Source organism: Rhamphochromis longiceps, linkage group LG15, assembly GCF_057381845.1.
Source record: "Rhamphochromis longiceps isolate RC_006_pf linkage group LG15, R_longiceps_female_GT1.1, whole genome shotgun sequence".
NCBI lineage: Eukaryota > Metazoa > Chordata > Actinopteri > Cichliformes > Cichlidae > Rhamphochromis > Rhamphochromis longiceps.
The window spans coordinates 8,294,398-8,317,197 of NC_140571.1; the positions used below are offsets into that span (position 1 = coordinate 8,294,398).

At 40.5% G+C, this 22,800-nt stretch overlaps 2 protein-coding genes across 2 annotated transcripts; both read right to left on the reverse strand.

Moving 5' to 3' along the window:
* Nucleotides 1–557: 557 nt before the first annotated feature.
* sec63 (SEC63 homolog, protein translocation regulator) lies at nucleotides 558–15,174 on the reverse strand. Its single transcript, XM_085382021.1, has 20 exons — nucleotides 14,909–15,174; nucleotides 14,123–14,222; nucleotides 12,537–12,651; nucleotides 12,226–12,338; nucleotides 12,054–12,115; nucleotides 11,032–11,090; nucleotides 10,788–10,838; nucleotides 10,584–10,692; nucleotides 10,347–10,441; nucleotides 9,956–10,088; nucleotides 9,573–9,662; nucleotides 9,296–9,441; nucleotides 9,025–9,172; nucleotides 6,768–6,850; nucleotides 6,523–6,591; nucleotides 6,234–6,389; nucleotides 5,916–6,104; nucleotides 5,561–5,761; nucleotides 4,184–4,288; nucleotides 558–2,677 (listed from the first exon to the last, which is right to left on the reverse strand). The coding sequence occupies exons 1-20, from the start codon at nucleotides 15,030–15,032 to the stop codon at nucleotides 2,540–2,542; spliced, it is 2,286 nt and encodes a 761-aa protein (XP_085238147.1). The 5' UTR covers nucleotides 15,033–15,174; the 3' UTR covers nucleotides 558–2,539.
* Nucleotides 15,175–16,438: 1,264 nt separating this feature from the next.
* Nucleotides 16,439–20,977, reverse strand: iyd (iodotyrosine deiodinase). The gene is made up of 5 exons (XM_085383176.1): nucleotides 20,704–20,977; nucleotides 19,054–19,260; nucleotides 18,785–18,944; nucleotides 18,513–18,669; nucleotides 16,439–18,402 (listed from the first exon to the last, which is right to left on the reverse strand). Exons 1-5 carry the CDS (start codon nucleotides 20,900–20,902, stop codon nucleotides 18,220–18,222), a joined length of 906 nt encoding a protein of 301 aa, XP_085239302.1. The 5' UTR covers nucleotides 20,903–20,977; the 3' UTR covers nucleotides 16,439–18,219.
* Between the last annotated feature and the right edge of the window lie 1,823 nt (nucleotides 20,978–22,800).

A 22,800-nucleotide genomic window follows, 5' to 3' on the forward strand; every position in this document is an offset into this window, starting at 1 on the left:
GGAGGAAACCAGTATGTGTGGCAGTTGGTGATCAAGTGTCATTTAGGCCACAGGATTTTAGCTATTCGGTGCTTTAGTGATATGAAAGTAACTAGTTACATTTCCAGAAACAAGTGGCACTCACTGAAAATGGAGTGTATTTATGCCGACAAATGTACGAAAATTATCATAATAAATGCACAGTTTGACAATAAATGAAGCCCTTATTTGATTATAGACATTTTAGGTTTAACTGGCTTTCAAATTTATTTGGGTTTACTTTCGTTTTAATATTAATATATTTATTTCTGTATTTACTTAAGAAATACAAAACTATCAGCCCACCTTTTTATTCTCACATAATTTTTTTACATATTCACTTCATTATGCAAATGAGGATGTTATATAAAGTGGTCACATGTTTACTTTCTAGCTACCAGGTTCATTTAGTAACCTGAGCTAAAGCTAACACCGTCGATCTGCAATAAGTTACGCAATATTCCTTTTAAGACCAAATACTACAAATATAAATATATACAAAATTAAATCCTGTTCAATGCATACAATAATAAACCAGCTCATTTAAAAGATTTTATTTGAAATGATTTTTAAATACAAATAATATAGTTTTTCATTTACAATGACAGTTCCTTTGTAAACAAAAGTGGCAGATAATCATTGGGTAGTCATTTGTCCAAACTGAGGCAACTTGCCGGCCAGTTGCCTGGATAAGGTCTGTCATGGGTGGGATGGCGTATTTTACCTCACTGCATTCTCCCTCCACAGCATAAATCACTGATGCTACATTCTATTGCAGAGTGATAAATACTCAGATTACAATATTACTTGTTAGTGCACACCTGCTCTGAACACAACTACAGATGGGTATAGTTTGCACATGTGAGATTGTGTGAATGCGTATGTGGTGCGAGGAGAGCATGCTTAAACTTTCATCTCTCCCACACTGACATGATACACTAGTAAGCACTGTAAAAAAAAAAAAAATAAACAAAAAAACAAAACAAAAAACACACAACTGTATGGATATTTGTGGTGATAGATTACACATTACTGAAACTGCCAAGTTGCCAGGATACAGCAAGAGCCCACAGAATTACTCAAAGTAGCTCTGTTCTTTTTTTTTTTCCTTCCCAAAGTCTAACACATGTAAAAATCAAGGTTAGATTACAACAAAACCAGACACATTTATGTATTACATGATTAACGGAAAAATTATCAATGAAAGTGGGAGCCTGAGCTGCTCTGTGTGCCTCAGAAAAATGGAAAACTCCCAGGTTTGGTTAAAAAAAAACCCAAACTACTCAATCTGACATGGCAGTAACTGCAAACCTAAGCCTGTTCTGCTTAAGAAAAAAAACAAAAAGCAAGTTTAAGTTTTTTTCCCCAGATGAGCGCTGTGTGTGTCTCTCTAACGGGGATATCATACTCACTTTTACACTCACAATGCACATGCAACTGCAAAATAACTGTACTTATGGGAGGTATTGTGATGACAAAATCAGTGATATGTATCCCAATACTTATGAGCTACAGGTTATCAAATAAAAAGAAAAAGAAAACCAACACTAAAGATTCTTACACAAGAAAATTTTTTTTACTTCTCTCTCAGGAACCAGTGGTGCATAGCACCCAAGGACTTGTATGTTGCAGTATTTTAGTTGTATTCGTAAGGCCTTTTTCAGACAAGGAGTACACACTGGAATGTGCAGCAAAAAAAAAAAAAAAAAAAAAAAAAGGAAAAAAGATTGAGATAAGGTAAGTAAATATGTAACGCTCTCTCTCTCTAATACATTTATATATATTTTGACATCAGTATCTTATCCCCAAAAAAGTAAATATCCCAAATGGCTGACTTGGTTGCGACGTCCAAAAGCAGGACTGAACTTCGTGCTTCTGCAGTATAAATGTACAATAGAAAGCATCACTGCTATGGTGCTGAGCATTATTAAAAACAGGAGCAAAGTGTGTTGAGAATGATTTCCATACGGAGATCAGCATTTTTAATTTTGCAGATGGAATTGGCGGTTATACATCCCCACTCCCTGTCAAGAAAAGAAGAAAAGAGCCAATATAATAATAATAATTAGAATTCTAACAATAGATCCTCCAGTCCACAGTGTGTCCATTTGCCATACCTGTACAAAGACACAAGGTTACATACCATTGACGCACTCGCGCGCGCACACACACACACACACACACACACACACACACACACACACACACACACACACACCAGGCCTGTTAGTATTCACAGAATTCTCTTCCGCCAGCAGCGGAAAGTGAATAAACAAGTCTCTGTAGAAAAGAGAATTTCGGGGTGTCGGGATTCAGGTCACAGTCCATGACTTTGCAAAGGTTAAATGGAGGAGGGCTCTGTGTGTAGAAACTGTCCCCGGTGACTCTGTGAGTGTTTGTGGCTTCGCTGCTCCTCACTGACTGCTTTCTGGCTTGAGCGGGGTCAGCAGTGAATGTGTGGCCAAGTCCATGAGAGGGTAAAGGGAGGAGGGAGGGGAGGGCTGAGCGCGTACGCACGCGCTCAGTCGTTGTCCTCATCGTCATCTTCACTCTCCTCGATGCCGTCGCTGTCCTCTTGCTCCTCGTCCTCCTCCTCTGTGTCGGGGATGTCCCACTGCGGGTGGTTGTCCAGAATGGCCTTGGCCTCGTGGACCTCCAACTGCACAAACACAAAGCACTTGTGTTATCATCATTGCAATTAACACTTTCGAGTCTGTGCATATTATTTAAGGTGATTTGTAGATTATTACAAATGCTAGCATGTGCCTCAATATGACTTAAGATGCTCTTGGAAAACCGATAAGGAAATATTGTAACACAATACTGGGAAAAATGACCTGTGCACCTACATGAAATGTTAAGGATCACATGGGAATCTAGGAAATGTACAGCAGCGGTTCCTGGTTTACGGCATTTAAAATGTCAATTAAGCAAAAGGTTGCTGGTTTAATTCCAGTTACCTGCTGTGGCGACCCCTTGTGACAAGGAAGCAGCTAAAAATATTGGTGTAATGTATGAAGTATATCAGCCAATATTTGCTGATCTATCAGAGTCAGTATTATATCTGCTGTTAAGTAAATTAACACCAAGCCAACTAATTATCTGACCTCGCTCTGATTTTAAGTGGCTGTCTTTCCCAGTGGTTTCCACTTTGTTATAAAACCACTAACAGCTGACTGGAATATTTAGTAGTGATTAAATTTCACGAATGGACTTGTGCCATCACTGTATCAAAACACCGTGAGCTCGTGAGAGTGACCCCCTTTTTTTGTTGTTTTTTTAAAAAATGTTGTTAGAAGTCCGCATGCTAATACTTTTGGCAATATAGAGTATATATTCTCCAATATATCTGATTTTTTAAATATATTAGTCTTAAAAATTCTCTCTGTTAGGCTCTAGTAAAGAGCCTGCAAGTGTTTTAACTCTTTCTCGCCAGTGCATCATTTAATTTATGCATTTAGTGCTTGGCCCACATGTTGTGCTTTATGGTTATTATGGATAACCTCCTCTCTGCCTGCAGAAGCGCTATCGGCCACTGACAATGGCTGACAACTTTCATATAACACAAGGTCATTGAAAAATATATATAAAAGATGTAGTGCCAACCAGAATCCCCATTCAAAGATGTTCTACACATTTTTTTGTGTAGAACATCTAAATACACATCCAAATACTGGATGAAAATTAGGTACTAAACAAGTCATTTTATAGTATGTCTATCCGACATTGGCATTGACATTTTTTCCACTGCAAGCACCACATGCTTTCAGAATGAAACCAATCTCATATTAGGTTCAAGTCTAATTTGAATAACATTGATTTGAAGATCCTGCATTTTAAGATAAAGGTGAGCAGCTATGAAATAAATAAATTCTTGACCGGTAGAAGAAACACCAAACCTTAAGTGCACTTAAAGTGAACTGCCTACAACAATACAAATCATATTGCTTCTGGCTAGCAGTCAATACCCTCATTCCTAACATCTTGGCAGCAATCAATACCATTGTTCAGTGAGCCTCAGCTACATTTGGCTGCAGCTGGTGGGTTTATTATTCCAGCCACTTTGGTAGCGAAAACCCATCATATCCCGGACAATTTGAACTGATTGGCTGACGGAAGGCCCCCCCATTTACACACACTAATAAAAAGGCACACACATACACACCTTGAGTGGTTTGATCTGGTCCAGTCCTAAGTAGGAATCAGAACGAAGGATAACAGAATATTGGTAGTTGCCCGTTTTGGAGGGGGCTGAAAACTTGAGCTCCACCTGGAAAAAAAACCATGGAGACACACACACACATATAAACATGTTAATTTCATGTTTCTTGATTTGATGGTGTAAAAGAGAGATTAAAACTCCCTTTAACCAAATCTAATCACAGAAGCATTCAATGTGCAGTATATAACTGTATGACTCAGAGCACTATTGTTTTATGTATTAATTATAGCTGCAATGCTGGATTGTGGCCAAAATCCTGCGATTGATGCGAAAATACAATAGTCTCCATGTAAACAAAGCCGACCTGTTTCCATCCCCATAGAAACCACTAATGCAAGCACCAAAAGGAGGCAAAGGACAAACGCTGTGAATATTATAAACTTCTGCAATCTGCTGTCACCAATGATGTACAATCATCTAGCAGCAGAGGGCCACAGCGTGGTAGGTAATTACAAATGAACTGCCGCACGATGATGGGGTCCAACTGTAAATATTAGACCAACATTGCCTCAGGCTATGATTACTATGTTGCGCAATTACATATGGAAAACAGCTCATTACGAGCACAATGAACCTAATTATTATTCAGCGTGCGAGCAGAGAATGAGCTGTGATCATAGCCACTATTAACTGTCCTGGCCAGAGATGAAAGCACGGCGTATTAACAGTCATGCAGCGAGAAACAACAGAAGGAACTGCTGAAGTGACAGGCTAATGGATTTCTTGACAGTGACCTGCAACGCCTCTTATTACCATCCTTGAGAGCGGGGGTGGCCAGTCATGCACGCTTAAAAACGGCCTTGTTAAGCTTTTACCTTCACATCAGTCTGTGCTGGTGCTGCTGAGCACCAGGATCAGTGGTGCAAATTGTGCAAAACAAACACACACTACTCTGAGGAAATAATGACAAGTGACACAAGTGCAAAGGGTTGCTTAGCAACAGCATGTGCAAGGGGTTACAAGAAACATAAGCACACACTAACTTATTAAGACCTTTTTACCTCACATGCATTACTGTGTAATCCAAACGATACTCACAAAGTATTTTGATACAAACACAATGAACTGACTGTACAGTGCTGGATCTGATGATCGTGTACATTTCTACTTTTTTAATTAAAAACAATAACAATATAAAATATAAAATCATACAATTTAAAATAACAATTGTGCTGATTAATTAAGTGTAAATTATCGACCATGATGTCACCGCGTCAAATTATTTCTATGAAAAGATCCCAAATTCTCCAAAGAGTCATCTGGCACAGGCACACGCTCACTTCCTGTGTGTCAGTTAAAATTCTAGTGCGGCAATCTCACCTCTTCTGTGTCTTTTAGCGTGCACACGTGACTGGGCATGGAGACGAGGGTATGCTCTCGGCGGTCAGCAATGTAGAGCCACCACCACTCCTGCTTCTCCTCTGGAAAGTAGAGACTGTAGACCGGGTGTGTCACCTTTGACTTGGTTTCTAGCAGGGCCCGCTCTCGCCGCTGGATGCTTTGTTGCAACGCTTCCCACTCCTGACAGGGAGGGGAGAAAAGAGTGACGGTTAGATTGGATAGAGCCTTTCCCTTCCATTTATCAGCTGGACCTTAACACTATAGGCTTTTAAGTGATAAAGCTCCTGCTGCTAAACCTACGAATGACATATGCATCCGATTAACGCTCTCTGACCTCCTCGTCGTCGCCAGCCATCTCGTCGACTTCTGTGTCGCTCTGTTTGTCGCTGTCTTCGTCTCTTTCGCTCGGAGAATCCTTGTTGGCTTCGCCCTCGTCTGACTCGCTGCCTTTGTCTGACCCATCATCATCTTCCTCCTTTGTCGCCACAGTTGCTGCTGCTGTTGTTGTTGCTGTTGCGGCTTCCTGCGACACCAGTATCAATAATGAAAAGTTATGCTGAAAGCACTGTTGTTTTAAATAATCATCTGACAGTAGGTGGATGCTGGTGTTAGTTTAATTCAGGTGTAACTAACTGAGTGAGTGGCTGCTTACATTTCCTGCCACGGTGCCATTGGCCTGCTTGTTTTTGGCAGGAGCAGGAGTGGCTTTCTTCTTGGTTAACTTTTTCTTCTTGGACTTGGCTGTCTTTTTAGCCCCTTTATTCTTGTTCTGCCACACTTTGGGTTTGGCTTTACTTGTGTCTCCTTGCTTCATATCAGACACACAAAAAAAGAAAACGTGAACATGATTCTTTGAACCATTAAACTTTTACAGCTTTTAAGTTGCCCAAGCAAACTGAACATAAACTGAGCCGAAATGGTTTCTGCATGTGTGATCTTACCGCTTCCTCTGTAGTGGCAGTCTCATCTCCTTGACACGGCACTGGCTCTTGCTCTTGTTCAAACATGTCCTACACACACATCAACAAGCAGAGTTAACTGATGCTATCCAGCCATGTTTTCAGTCAACAGTGCACTCTAATGGTGATCCACAGTAGTGCATGTGCAAGGCAGCAGAACCTGCTTTCTAGTAACTTGTTATGTCAAGTATTACGTAGGTGTTGAGTCACACGGAAACGTTTCTTACCGCCATCCGTTTCCTGTTTAAGGTGACGGTTACTGTGACGATTGAGCCTGCCGTGATGTTACTACTGTCTTCATCATCAAGGACTGCAAAAAAAACACCCCAAAACATTAATGTCTAAAAGTTGAACACAGAAAAACATAATGTGCACACTTGTGCCAAAAGATAAAACTCTAAATGATCAGCAGTTCAGCCAAACCGCACTAAAGCTTACAATGCTTCTTCTTACAGCCATACAGAAACAACCATAATTTTTCTTCATTAATCCATCTTCCACATCTACAGTAACATGAAACTGAAGTCGAAATCAAAGTAACATATTTTTCCCCTACCCTGTAGTGTAATTATGCATCTTCCTTGTTTTTTATGTCGGTTTTGTAAGCATCAGCTTTAGAAACATTTACCAAAATGAGAAAATATACAAATATTCGATATCCACTTTGTTAGGTACACCTGTTTAACTGCTCATGAATGCAAATATTCTATCAGCTGATTACATTGCAGCAACTCAGTAGATTTGGGCATGTATGGTCAAACTGAGCATCAGAATTAGTGAATAAAGGTGATTTAAGTGACTTTGTTAGTGCCAGACAGGCAAGTCTGAGTATTTCAGATCAGATGCACAGCACTCTCTAGGATTTACAGAGAATGGTTTGAAAAACAGGAAATATCCAGTGAGTGGCAGTTCTCCTGGAGAAATTGCCTTGTTGATGCCCGAGGTCAGAGGACAATGACCAGACTGCTTTGAGCTGATAGGATGGCAACAATAACTCAAATAAAGCACCCGTTACAAGCAAGGTATGCAGAAGAGCTTCTCTCAACACACCACACACGCTGAACCTTGAAGCTGATGAGCGATAGCAAAAAAAAAAAAAAAAAAAGACTGAGGGTGCCACTCTTGTCAGCCAAAAACAGACAACTGCAGCTACACAGCCTGCACAGGCTCAGCAAAATGGGCTAATAGAAGATTGGAAAAATGTTGCATGGCCTGATTCGCCTCTGCTTCTGCTGCGCAATGCAGATGTTAGGATTGGGATTTGCTGTAAATAACACAAAAGTATGGACGCATGCTGCTGCTGGTGGTGTAATGGTGCAGGGGGATATTTTCTTGCCACACTTTAGGGCCCTTAGCACAAGCTGAACATTGTTTAGACACCACAGCCTCCTATTGTTGCTCACCATGTCCACCCTGTATGATCATAGTGTACCCATCTCCTGACGTCTACTTCCAGCAGGACAACACACCATGTCACAAAGGTTAAATAATCTCAGATTTCTTTACTAAGTATAACAATGAGTTGACTGAGCAGACCTAAAACCAACAGAACACTATTGAGATTGTGAAAAGGAGCATCATGAATGTGCAGCCCAGCATTGAGTCAATGACATGAAGCGTTAAGTCAGTTCTAAAGGACGAAGGAGTCCAAACCAATGCTCACAAGATGTCTCTATTAAAGTGGTCAGTGAGTTTATGTTACACTCCTCCCCCCCCCCCCCCCCCCCCCCCCACTTTCCGGTTACAGCTTCCCATTCCCCTGAGGCCCCCACAAGACATGACAACATCTACAGCCTGTCACACTGCCACAAGCATGAGCCTCTTGTCACAGGTAGACAGATGCTTGACTCTGCACAGTGATACTGTTGGCAGTTGTAGTTTGGTAGAAAGAAAAGGTTCCTACATGAAACTCCGCACAACAAGATTTGTTCAGTAACAATGTCATGATGTCAATGGCATTTCCTCACACTTGGGGTGTGCACAGTTCCATATTTACATCCAACACATCCAATAAATAAATAAATTTAAAAAATGAGCAACTCACACCAAAGCAACATTAACCTCCTAGGACCTGGCGTCCACATATGTGGACATCGCATTTTGGGTTGTCTAGACCAAAATACTAAATGTTACTCTACAAGGGCCTGATATCCACTTACCAGGACATTATGCTGTCACTGTTCTATCAAAATTTAAAGCGAATATCCTCATATGTGGATCTCATTTTTCTCAGAAACGAAAATAAGGTACAAAAAAAAAAAAGAAAAAAAAAATCATGCAATTCTTTGTTTTTACATTCATCAGATCCCAATCAGCCCAAATAGCAAAGAGAAATTAAAAATGCATGCCATGAAAGAGTTCGTTTCTTAGGAGGTTAATGGATATACAGCACTAATGGCCAGAGAACAGTCTGTTAAAAAAAACAGCAGATCAGACTATCAAAGGTCTGCTATGAACAAACAAAGTGTGTTTTTAAGGACTGACCCTGCAGTTTGATATCCATGGTGATGTGAGGGAAGCTGGCCAGCACAGCCATGACCTCGTCGTACTTCTCCTCTCCAAGGAAACGCAGCATGTTTCGTCTGTCGGAGTCCTTCAGACTCACCAAGTCCTGGAGGGTTCGCACCTTATACTAAAGTAGGGAGGAGGAAGAGGATGGCAGTGAGAGAATACGTGACCTGTCGACCATAAAACATCTTTATCTCCCATTATATTACACACAGTATGCGGGCACATGCAAACTTTCGTTAGATACCTTTTTAGAAATGCAGTATCGGAGGTGCTCCTCTTCAAAGTGAGGCAGCTGCAGCAGCGGTGACTTTGACTCCTTCAGGCCCTGCACTATCATCTGGGTCAATTTCATACAGTTCTCTATGGTCACCAAGCGAGGAGCACTGAAACCTGAGGAGAGACATTAGCATTTATGGAAAAGTATACAAAGATTTCATGATGTTGGTAGCACCAATAGAACTAAAAAAAAAATGTATAACAGTAGTCAAAGAGCTGTAATAATGTGTAGTATATATGCAAACCTCTGCTGTTGGCCATAAAAATAAGCTGACAGCCCACATTGATCATCTCCTGGAGAAGCGCTGGAGTCTTTTTCACCACAAACCTCTGATCTGGAACAGAAACATACAACATTTTATTTAAAGAGCCAGTGAAATTTATCAAAAGCACTGAATGAAGCGCTGCATTGTTTATCTGATGTAGAAAAGGATATATTATTATTTGTGTTATATTCTATTCTAAGATGAAGCCTCATTTATTAGCTCCTGATAAATGAGGCTTCATTAATCTTTTGAACAACTAGGCCAGATCTACTTGACGATTTCTTTTTTTAATAAAATAATTAAACAAGCATAATTAGTAAAAATGTAAAATTCCAGTGAGTATCATTCAGCATGTGTCCTACCTTCCTCTAATTCCTCAGACACGTCCATGCGGGCCAAGTGAGCTAACACCAACACCCTGGCCTTCAGACTGTAGGGATAGTAGAACGGAGGCTCCTTCTTCTTCACATTGATATTTCCTAATTCACGGATCAACTATGGGAGAGTTGGGAGGCAGTCATTATAACATACTGTATTGTACAAAAATATCATCTTCCACGTTGCGTGCTGAATTCTGGGTTACTGGCAATGAACTTCAATCACACAAGAAATAAAATCGCAATGAGAACACTCTTTTCCTTCTTCATCTCCAAAACTTCCATCTCAAAAACAACATCTGGACATAACACCCCCCTCAAACCAAGTTTCTTCTCTTATGAAGCTTCTTTCACACAAGCAAACTTCTGTTTTTACCTGCGGCACTTCAACGTTGTCTGTGGGTCTTATGGTTGCTTCTTTATTGTTGCGAGGATCGAATTCGAGTGCTGCCGTCAACACCATGATTAACCCTGGAGGCCAGAGTCAGCCAAAATTACAATTTGTTAATGCAATCAGGAAGAAGACCGAATTTATATCAACATAACCTTTGCTGAATAAAGTAAAGCATGTGCAATGCTACAGAACTTCCGAATATGTGAACCAGAAACTCACGTTTCATGTTCATATTCGGTGTCTTGCACATGAAATGCATAAAGAGCTGGGTAGTGTTGATGAGGATCTGGTCTCCACTGTATCGGATTGAGCGGTACCACCATGTCCCCTAAAGTACAAAGAAAAAGAACAACCAGTATGAGAAACACAGATTATAACAATACAAGGCTTTTATTTCCATATGAAATCATGATGAACACTTACCACAACAACAGGAAGGATAACCATAAAGGCAAGTCCATACACCAACAGCACCTATAAAATGAAAATAAAGCAGTTCGATCCAACCAAGTCTTTCAATTTGATCTACAATAGCCCGCATAGTGTTGTTTTTTTTTTAAATAAAGTATGGTTTTTTGGAATATAGGGGCTCTCTGCTATTAAGAAAAAATAAAAATCACAAATGAGATTTATCAGTTAACTCTACAATGAAATAATGGACAAATACCAGCATTGAGTTCTTCTGGTCAACAATCCAGGCAGGCAGGGCAATGCCAAAGCTGGTTGCTAGAAAAGGGAGACATAAGAGGCAATGGAATTAAACAGGAAAATTCCCTTTATACATGCTGAAAGCAATCTTTCTGCAAAAGCACTCCTCTGTGTCGCACATTACTTGTAAGGGTGAGCAATCTAATGATACTGTGTTGTTGATGATCTAAAATTGGCATATGAAACAGTATAATCAGCTCATTTAAACTTTTCTACACCACGTCTACCATGGCTGGTAGTGACACAATGAGAGTGATGCTCACTGGGTGCACTACTGATCCCTGATGTGCAACTTGAATAGCAAACAGAAGACAGAATGGCAGGTGAAGATGACTCCGCAGTGTGGAAATGATTTGGATGCTCAGTAACTGAATGCAAAGTTGGCAGGGAATCTGTTGGGACAACCTGTAATCTAATCACAATCTTGTTCTACCATGTTGAAAATTGATCTTCAGTGAAGGCAGTATCGAAGTAATCAGCTAGTCTGATGACTCAGACACTCGAGGCAACGGTTTAATTTTCTGGGGCTTCAGGTGTGGCCGGAATGTCTAGAGAATAGATAATGGATCAAGACTTCCTGTTCAGTGCATCATAATTGTGTACAAATCCGGATACAGTTTTAAAAAGCTAATAAAAAGTCAAGTTGTTTTCAGATGATGTGACTGTTTAAAGATAGCACAAAGTCTCTTTTTTGCTCTCCTCCCTGTTTGTCTGCATGCAGCCAACCCTCCTCAAAAAACTAAAACTAGAAAACTCCACTTACGAAATCCAAAAGTGTGCTTTCATTCCATTAGTGGAGCCGCACAGACAAAGAGTGTGTGTGAAAGTGGAGCAAACTCTTTTTCGTATCATCCCTGCTCTTACTGGACTGTGCTGTTTCAAATGATTTACTACAAGTTAACAGGTAACTGTTTCACCAGCATCAGTGGAGAAGGTGCACCAATGCATTAAACTGGTGTGCATTAGAGAAGCTTCACTTACCTCCTGGGCCGTCAGGGTTTCCATACATTTCCCAGTTCTGCCTTGACTGTTCATTGGTTAGACTGCAGGGGGGAAAAAAACAAAAAACAGATTATTTGATCAACCTAGAACTCTGGGCTAGAAGATGTAATCTGGCTGGCATGAACAAAGTCAAAACCACAATGATACTTACGCAGCATAAGCCTTAGCAATTCTCATGAATGTGGCCTCATCGCCACCTTTGTCGGGGTGATACTTGAGTGACAGTACACGGTACTGCTTCTTGATTTCTGACAGCGATGCACCCTGAAACACAAATACACCACATGTAATGTAGGTAACAAAGACAATCAGCCCTAATTTAAAGAAGACTGAGAAGTCCCAGAAATCCAGAAAGACACGTTTTGAGCTTGAGTGAGATGTGGAAGTAATACAAAAAATAAAAATGTAACATTAAGGACTTCAGTGGCTTTGCAATAAACCATTTGTTTTGTGTGTGTTTACCGGGTCCAAGCTGAGGACTTCATATGGATTATACTCCTGGTACTCTCTGTCCAGCTTAGACACCTTGTAGGCCAGCAGCAAAAACACGAGCCACCCAAATAACAAGGCTGCTTTCCTGAAAATGTCAGCACACAAACAGGAAACATGAATAAACATCTGGGCTATAGAGCCCACATGAGACATCTGTCATTTTCAGAAACACTTCCAATGACTAGATCACATTAATCATTTCAGTTGCAGTGTTAACTGCAACTGAAATGATCTTTACCATTTAAAGCTACAAACATTCTATCATAATTTGAAACACTAAAAGCAAATTTCAACCCAACACATCCAAACACAAGGACATGCCACGTTCTGACATTGTTGTTTGTTTAATATTTATGCGTTGAAGTTGAACTTGTTACCATGACAATGACAAAAACCTGTGGCCTGCTCTGCAGCATCTGTTGCCATGACGACAGCTCACTAGCCAGAGTTGTCTGAGTTGCTCGACCAGAGAAATACATGATGGATTCTTATAATAAACACGATCCCGATGATACACTTGTGAGAGGGAAACAGATACTGAGATTTTGAGAGTGAGGCTGAGATGATCGCTTTGATTTTTTCCACCTCGGTAAACAAGCTGTGTGCTTCCACCGTCTTCTGTACGAAGAGCAGCCAAGCAAGGGAAGGCTTTATAAATGCCAGTTGTTAAATACTGGGCGTAAATACAGGATGTGGGTCTAGTGAAGGCGCGAGAGAGGAGTAAGTGGGAGTAAGAAGCTGTTAAACCACGCAGAGCGAATAAACAGCTCTTAGAAGACAGGGTGATGTTAAGATAAATGTTAAGCAGTGCAGCTAAATGTTTACAGCCACAGCACAAGTCACATGCAAACAACAGAAACTGCACTCATGCCAAAAGCAAGTTCTTATACGCACGCAGAAAGAGAATATTCAGTCTGACCATAACATATACCGCAACACATTCTGTGTCAAGCTGCATAAACCATCGGAGTGAATCTATATGCTGTCAGAAACAGGTACAGTATCGAGACGATGTCTGAGTGATCACAGTGTTAACAGCTTGGGTTAGTCAATCCTAAATAACAGCAGCGATGTGACGTTCAACAAGTAGGCAAACAACCAAGCATGCAAGCTTGTTATTATACTGTCCAGGAAGTGTTGTCCAAATATAAGTCAACATATTTATATGCAAGTCGTGATCCTCTTTCAGCTGGTCCCTTTAGCGGTCACCAAAGCAAATCATATGCCTCCTTGTCACCCTAGCCCTAGCTTCCACACCAACCCTCTGAATTCCACCTTCACTACATCCGTGAATCTTCCCTGTAAAGAATACAAAGATAGTGTTATGAAGGACTTCAAACTAAAACTTCTTATGGCTTCGGTGTAACGCACGATAGAGTCCCATTCATAACTGAAGTCTCGAACCAGTTATAAATAAGACATTCGCTTTCATAGATGTTACCTCCAGAAAAATTCTTTAGAAAGGGAAGCTGAGGAAATCCACCAAACAACAAGAAAAGCACGTGTGGGACGAGCTACTATAAGTACAAACCCAAAGTTCAATTCAGCAGACTCACTTTAGTGTTGGCACGATGCTCTGCTGCGACTTCATCAGCCTGAGCCGATACCACAGACACCTGCCGTGCACCCTCCGTAGGCTCTTTAGGCGCAGTTGTTCTGAGACAAGAGGAAGCACATTAGCAGTATGAAAACAGCCACAATCAGTATGCATAACAACAATGCAACAATTCAGTGAGATTGCCTGGCTGCACAGAGCCACTACTGTGCCAGGGGGAGGGTTTATTAATGTTGTTTAGTTCAATCAGCTCGAATTTTGTATTTCTCCATCTTCAATCCTATTGCAGAAGATGGACAAATAATGATTTTATGAGTTTAGTGGCTCTGTGTTTATTAACTTCCATAAATTATCTGAGGTCACTACGATAACCGGTTTACCTGCCAGTCAGATTCTCCCAGTCAGCTACTCCCAGTAGACCAGCTGCATAAAGTTTGCTACCATAACTTATATAACAGCTTATGCTGGCTGCATTCTGTGGACTAGCATAGAGTCTCGCTAAGGTAGGGAGCTATCAAGAGGAGGTCAATAAAAGCGCAAAGGAAAGCTTAAGCGCGTGCCAGAGTGACGCTGGCTTTTGGTGTTTTAGCTGTGCTGTTAGCTCATGTTTCCAGGCGCCTGTGTCGCTGGGTTTCACTGCAAAGCTCCTGGAGATAGACCCAAATGGAGGCTAAATCGTGGCCAGCTGGTAGCCGTATACGAGCCAAAAATACCGCCAGAAAACTTCATGTTAAGTTAGACAGTTAAGTTAGCTCAGTTAGCACTGAGCCACACAGTCAGGCCTTACCAGCATTTTGATCCCGGGGCCAGAGGTAATATGTGGCCGGGATCACAATAAGTCCGACGAAGGACGTTAGGAAATAGAAAAAGGTATTGCCGCTGTCATCGTACTGGAACTGTTGCCCGGCCATTTCGTAGCGGCGCTTAGGTCGCCCTTCTTCTCCACCGCTGCTCTTCCCCCTTCAAGCCCAATGTGTGATACCTGACAGACCGTTAGCAATCCAGCCAAGAGAGCTCGATGCTATGGATGCATCGGTGTACGTGGTGTACGCCTGCGCAATGTGGTTTGCCTTCTTCTTTTAATGCTTTAAAACCTTCCCCGCGTTAGCGACCCCTAGCGGTGGCATTGGAGATCAGCGTGTGAATGGTTTCAAGATTCAAAGTGTTTATTGTCATGTGTACAGAAGAAATAGCATTTCTCTGTGCAATTAAATTCTTCCTTTGCTGTCCATACGCAAATGCCAAGTTAGGTAGGGTTGAAGGAACAAGATAAATAAGGTAAAAATAAGGATAAAAAAATAGAGAAAGATAAATAAATAAGTACAAAATATGTAAATGAAGAAAAGTGAGGTATGCAGTTGTCAATGTAAAAGGATGTACAAAGGAGCTTAATGTGCAAAAGAACTTAGTGTGCAAATTGTCCTGATGTGAAAATTGCAGTTGAGGTAGGTCAGCTGTTCAGGAGTCTGATAGCAGTGGGGAAGAAGGAGTTGTTGAGTCTAGATGTTCTGGATTTCACACTTTTAAACCTTCGTCCCGAGGGCAGAAGTGTGAACAGTCCGTGTTGGGTCTCTAAGGATGGAGGCAGCTCTCCTCTGGACTCTGCGATGGTAAATGCTCTGCAGAGGATCTTGGCAGACATCCCAAATTTCCTCAGTCTCCTCAGGAAGTGCAGCTGCTGCTGAGCCTTCTTGACCAGCTGTGTGGTGTTCAGTGTCCAGGTAAGGTGCTCACTGATGTGAACGCCCAGGTACCTAAAGCTGCTCACCCTCTCCACTTCACTCTCCCGGATAAACAGCGACTGGTGAGGCCTCTTCTTCTTACTCATGTCCATGTTCTTCCTTTTTGAGCTTGAATAAATGAGGGGGGGGGGGGGGGGGGGGGGGTGTCTTTGTTTGTTTTTTTAGCTATGTAAACATCCCGTGTATGACATGACTTCATATGAAGGATCTGTAAAGTCTGAACCATTAGTTAATTGTCAGTAGTTTATGTGTAACATAAAAGTGATTATAGATCAATTTACATATTTGCAGTTTTAATTCATTTTAATTCATTGCGTTTTGCTACATCCAGCAATTTGTGCAATTTATTGCTTACATTTTTGGGCACTTTGTTCAGGTTTTTGTTTTTTGTTCTAGCCTATTATGTTTTGGAATGTATTTTTAAAGAATTATATAAATATTTAAATAGAACTTCAGCATACAGTCTCACTTAGTGCTAATGCATTTATTAAGTCACTCCGACTGACATTTATCAGGTACAATGTCCATACATATACATATACACATATGCATATACAAACATACTCTGGATATATTCCAATCATCAAGAATAAATGCAAAATATCACAAATGATGAATAATGTATCTTTTTTTTGTATCTTTTTTTTTCTTTTTTAAAGGACTTCCAAGAAGTGTCAGTGATATTGGAACATACTACCTCCCAAAAAATAATAATAAAAAAATTGGATTACACTGGGAGAAAGTTAGAGAGAGAAAGAGAGAGCGATAGGGAGACAGTTGGAGAAAAAAAAATTGTGAGTTAACTAATACATTAGTGGTAAGACGGTGTTCTGACAAACCATCCTACTTTGGCAAAACGTCCTACCGTAAGTAGTTTATGCACATTTCTGCTGTCACAGAGTAATTCCAGCACAAATCTAAGTAGGTATGACGTTTTGCCACTTAACTTTGCCCATCAGAGTATGCTTGTAGCTCATAAAGCCAGGACGGTTTGCCACTGCATTTTACCTGTTAAAGTATGCTTGTATAGGTAACATTCACAAAGGTAGTGTGTGGGTGTTATATTTTCTCCAAATATTACCCACTCAGAGATTTTGTAACCTTTTTTTCTCTTTCGCCAGTTCTGTTCTGCAGTTGAAGTTAATGCCTGCTCTCATCAGCACTCTTCAACACATACCTGGAGAGATCTGTGGAGGCTGGAGGAAGAAAAATCACCAACCTGTGTGTTCCAGATTGCAGGAAAAGGAAAACAACTTGCTATCTTGGCGCAACATCTTGATAAAACAATCTCAGCTTTTGATATGGAGATCGGTGTCAAAAAGACCAAGTTCAAAATATGAGATCTTGGCAAGGAAAGCACAGACAAAAGGTTTAACAGTAACATTTAGGGCCAAACGCTGTGATCAAAAATCAGCCTGCTGTGCTCTCTTGTTTTGTTAATCTTTCTGTGTTACAAAAACTCACAGCAGAACTCCAGAGAAGAATTCTCGCAACACAGATAAGATGCAACAGGAAGCTCTTATAGGCATCTTATCCAAAGTTCCATTGAGTAATTGGACTTCATGACAAACTCCTCCCAGCTGTCAAAAGAATGGAAATTTGAGACTGCATGACCTTTCTCCTGTTCATCAGGGCTTGTGAAATCACCTTTTAAGGAACACTACAAACACTCAAAATAAATGACAGTGTTCTAATTGTATGCAGTATTTGGGAAAAGTTAATTCTAGATAAGATCTCCCACAAAAATACTCTAAGGCTCATGGCTGGACTATACTCACAATGAATAAGGTGCCCTAACTTAGTTTTCTTAAGTAAGCTGTACTTAGTTTTTTTAAGGCAACAAGTTTGCATCAGGTTCTGGGAACTAATTCAATTTTACAGTTCATTCTCTTTTCTCCCCCTATGCAGGTGCTTACTGAACACTGCTATTGCAGTTAGCATTCAACTGAGCAACCACCTGTTCTTCATTCATCCAAATCTTGTTGTAAATGAACTTTCCTCAGTTGTTTGTGTGTGGTTTGGAAAATCAGAGACCAGAGGAACATTTATAGAACGGAATCAAAGAATTTTTGCTGGTTATTTATTTGAAATTTGCATGATAGAAATATGCTAAACCCAAATAAGCCAACCAAATGTTCACTACTTTGCCTTCAAAAGCTAGGTTAGCAATTAGTAAGCTATGAAAGATTCATGCCATCCTCTCTTGATTGTCTATCTTAAACATTTAAAGACTGATCTAAAGAAGCCTCACTCTCTGCTTCTCTCTACTGTGAAAGCACTTCTAATTCTCATCAGGCATCTGCTTGGTTGATTTCTCAGCTACAGGCAAAGAATTTGATGAAGACATCTAATTTTCTCACACATGCACCAAAATATCATCCAGATGCTTGCGTTTCAAGTCAGGCACAGTAGCATCAGAGGCAGGATAACCAACAGGAAGTAGCATCAGCAGCTTCTCGTTCGCCGGGCGTTTAAGTAAAAGTCTGAGTTTGGGGCCGCAGTTGAGGGGCGTAGATGTGACGGTAACAAGACCCGCATTCTGATGAAGCAGACGGAGAGAAACAGTGAGATTTGTGCACTACATTTTTGGATTTTATGAGAGAGAGAAGAGCTGCTTTCCCAAGTGTTTCAAATGATTTGAATTATGACCTGTAATGCAGCCAGGAGGATCCCACAGGATATGGACACGCTGATTTCGTTGTAGTAGTGCGTTTTCTTCTTGCCATTTGGGAGAATCCCGTAGGTCTGTTTAAAGATGAGGATCAGATATGGAGCAACATCCAAGTACTCCTTAATCCAATTTGTCCTACAAGAGGAGGGAAAAGAGAAAGAAAATGTGTTTTTTTTACTTTGGAAGATATTAACTGAAAATTAGTTGTGAATTTAATGTTATCCATGTTCGTTCTTGCATGCATGTTTACCTCAATTTGGCCAAATCCTGAACCCATTTTCCCCCCATCCTCTGGCGGTAGTTCATCTCCTCCTCCTCTTCAACTATCAGTCTAATTTGATGCTTTATATCTGGATCTGACACCACAATGAACGTCCAGGGTTCTGTGTGTGCTCCGCTAGGTGCTGTACCTGCTCACGTGAAGAACAGGAAGAGAAGAAAAAAAACCCTTCAAAATGAAGCTCAGACTAATATACTAGGGTGAATCCCAGTGAATTATGTTTTAATGACATTTCGTGCCTGCAGTGTGGATGACATTATCGATGACTTCCCGTGGGACAGGCTCCGGGCTGATGAATCGGACAGACCTCCGTTGGTTCATCAAAGTGTAAAACTCCTTGGACCTTTGCAGCATTGTCTCCTCAGGGTATCGCTGCGGTGAATAAGGCAGTTGTGTGAGGTTCTCCTCTTCAGTGCTGTCCCCCCAATCATCATCAGCATCACCATCTTATAAAAGATGAAAGACAGAAAGACATACCAATAAAATACAACTCCAATCCCAAAAAGTTTGGACACACTGTAAAAAGTCATCACAATCAATTGCAATGATCTGGAAATCTCATAAGTCCACATTTTATTCACAAGAGCGCAAAGCATACGAAATGTTTAAGCTGACATATCTTACTATTTCATGATAAATACTGGGTTATTTTAATTTTGATGACAGCAGCATGTCTCAAATACAGTTGTGACAGGTTCCTGTTTTCCACTGCGTAGCATCCCGTCTGCTTTTAACAACAGTATTCCACCATGTGGGAACTGTGGGCCAGATGAGCACAGGGAGTCTTCTACACCTGTGCTGCTGTAATGGATGCAGTTTAACATTTTCTTGCTGAAATATGCAAGACGCCATCTGAATTGGAACATCTCTAAAACCTGAATATACCTTTCAGCAATAATGTTGCCTTTCCAGATGTGAAAGCTGCCAATTTCACAGGCACTGATGTGTTTCCACACCATCTGAGATGCAGGCTTTTGAACTGAGTGCCGATAACAACCCTGGTGGTCACTTTCCTCTTTACACCAGAAGACAGTGTTTCTGGATCACTTTCACATTTGGCTTCTTCTTTGCATGACAGAGCTTCAACCTGCATTTGTGGAAAGTACGGAGAACAGACAGCGATTTCTGCAATTCTTCTCAGTGACTTCCGTGACACAATCATGCCTGCTTTTAATGCACTGGCATTACTTATATTCAGCCATGTCCCTTGCATGCAGAGATTTCAATTTAGTTATAATAAGATATACAAATTTGTCACAATTTTACTCGAGGAACAATTTTGTGAAAATTTTCAACAATTTACAGACACTTAATTTTGTTTTTTTGGTTCACCCATTTTTACTTTTGGGAAACACTGCTGCTTTAAGATGCTCTTTTTTAAACCCAATGGTGTTACTGGTCCATTGCCAATGGGAAAATGTCCTTCCAGCTGTTTCTTTTTATTACCACTTACTTTTTCAGTCTTTTGTTTCTCCACTCTCAAAGTATTTTTTCTTTTTTTGAGATGTGTTGCTGGCATCAAATTCATAATGAGTTATTTTTATGTTCTTTAAATGATACATTTTCTCAGTTTAAAGAGCATGTGAGGATACAGTTACTCGCCTTGCCAAGTTGTGGAGTTTCATGTGAAAAACAACAGAGGAACGTTATGTAATAGGCAACCAATAAAAAAAAACTCTTTTTGAATCCACGCAGAACCTTTGCCGAAACATTTTAAACCGGTAACCACATTCTTTATTGTGTTCAATGTTCAGTTTACATTGCATTTTAAAAGTTGTGACCTACATTTGAACATTATGCAACTGGCTCTAAAGCATGCACCCAACCAACCACACCAAAAAAAAAAAAAAAGTTCAGCCCCACAGCGAACTACAAGGCTCAGCTCTCACCGTCTTCTTTTGCTGTGATTTCTGTATCGTCCTGTAAGTCCTGGTCCACCCATGGTCTTTTCTCCCCTTTTGTCGCCCCTTTACTTTTGCCTGGAGATGTGGAAGTGGTCTCTGTGTCCCATGATTTCACCAGCACGAAGCCTATCACCAGGCATAAAACCACCGCCAGAACAGGCGTGAACACGGACAGGAAAGCCATGCTCACTGGAGTGCAGAGAAAAGGCCACGGGTACCTGCCCTTTGTGTTGCTTACCTCAGCGGAACGCAGACTTGATTGTGAAACACTACTACAGTTATCGGGGCGGGGGCTGTAGGCTGAGTCAGAGCAGCCGTACTGAGAAATGGCCCACTAGCTTCAGGGTCAGCTATAAAATGAAATAACGCACAGATCCACCACCAAGTCATCCACTGGGACCAACATAAAGGACATTTAAATCCGTGTAAAGTCCCACTAGGTTAATATTCCACTTCCAGTGGATATTTCAGTCTGTTCATATCTAAGTCTAAGGTTCACAGACAGTTCACTGATTTACTTTAAATTAGATGTACTGTACAATCCTCTGGTAACTGTTTGCTAGTTTGGTCAATATTATACTTCAGTTGATCAGGCAGGTATGTATTATATCATCCATCCATTTTCTACCACTTATCTAATTTGTGGGGGCTGAATCCAATCCCAATGCCATGAGGCGAGAGGTGGGGTACACCCCGGTCAGGTCGCCAGCCTGTTAACACAGAGCGACAGAGAAACATTCGCACTCACACCTATGACTTTAGGCAGTAAAGTATTTTAAATAATCAATTACTGATGAAAGACTCGCCCTAGTTTCCTTAAATTAATTAATTTTAATTCAGCCACAAAGGAAAAAGAAATCATGAGCCTGAGGAATACTTTAAACTTTATGCACAATACTCGTGGAGTGGTGCGAACGTAAACCAAACAGCCAACGGGTGGTATCTACTACGTCAAAACTGGCGCCATCTTGTGGCCTCTTTCTGTCACTATAATTCATTCAAACTTTAATGGAAAATGCTTCACCTGTAAAAGTTTCAAAGTCACCGGTGACACAAGAGTCAGAACACAGAACAACCAATAAAAATCTTGACTTTGATCTCTGCAATCCCATAAATATAAGTAAACAGTTCGCATTGTTCATCACAGCACTCAGCAGCGATTAGTCCACATTTGCTCCGTGTTTTTAAACAGTTTGCTAAAGAGATTTCAAACCTTTTTCAAGGACATTTTTTAAAACGGATCACAAAACGATGATGACAATAGAACAAAGCATATAATTACTAAATGGGTTAGCAGTGGGAATGTGAGCATGATATTGGAAGAAATCATAGAATTCCAGGAAAAAAGGGGGGAAATGTCCATTTTTTGGTGACAAATGTTGCTGGATAGTGATGTGGACATGAGCGTACCTGAGTGTGTGAGGCAACATTTCCAGCAGTGCTTGCAGTTGTAAAAATACCATATGCACTGCTAGATGAATATTATGACTGTTGCTGTTTTAGGAGTAATAGATTATTATTTCTACTCCTGTTTTTTGCTTCCAGATTAGAAATAAATAAAGAAAATACTGGACTTTGATTTGTGGGGAATAGTTTGTAACATTGACCTCCATCCCCCTTAAAAAAAAAAATCAAAATGCTCTCATTTTGTCTGTCTATGCTTTATGATCTGCAACAGTACTGTATTCCTAGAAACAGAAGTATGATATTTTAACTAATTAAAATATTGCTTCATTTTGTCATCTCCATGATCCTGCCATCACTGGAATTTATTCTGTTTATACCATGTCTTTAAATCATTCACAATATCAGTGTCTCCCAGAGAGCAACATTTGGAAATTTGACATTTCAAATCTACACATGCTGCTCCCTCTGGTGGTTACTGCAATTCAGTTCAGTAACAGACCTTTACTGAGTTTACAGAAAATGCTGCACTGATGAATAACTGTGATCTATATCCTACTATGTAAACAAAGTAACACAATGCCCTTTCAAATAAATAGAATAGAATAGAATAGAATTCAACTTTATTGTCATTGCACATGCACAGGTACAGGGCAACGAAATGCAGTTTGCATCCAT

Coding starts and splice junctions, on each gene's coding strand:
- iyd (XM_085383176.1), bottom strand. CDS start 20,902: ATGGCTTTCCTGTCCGTGTTCACGCCTGTTCTGGCGGTGGTTTTATGC. Junction 19,261..20,703: donor AATCACAGCAAAAGAAGACG/GTGAGAGCTGAG, acceptor ATCTTTTATAAG/ATGGTGATGCTGATGATGAT. Junction 18,403..18,512: donor TCCTCCTGGCTGCATTACAG/GTCATAATTCAA, acceptor CTGCTTCATCAG/AATGCGGGTCTTGTTACCGT.
- sec63 (XM_085382021.1), bottom strand. CDS start 15,032: ATGGCCGGGCAACAGTTCCAGTACGATGACAGCGGCAATACCTTTTTC. Junction 6,390..6,522: donor CTGCCACTACAGAGGAAGCG/GTAAGATCACAC, acceptor TCTGATATGAAG/CAAGGAGACACAAGTAAAGC. Junction 2,678..4,183: donor ACCAGATCAAACCACTCAAG/GTGTGTATGTGT, acceptor GTGTTTGTGCAG/TTGGAGGTCCACGAGGCCAA.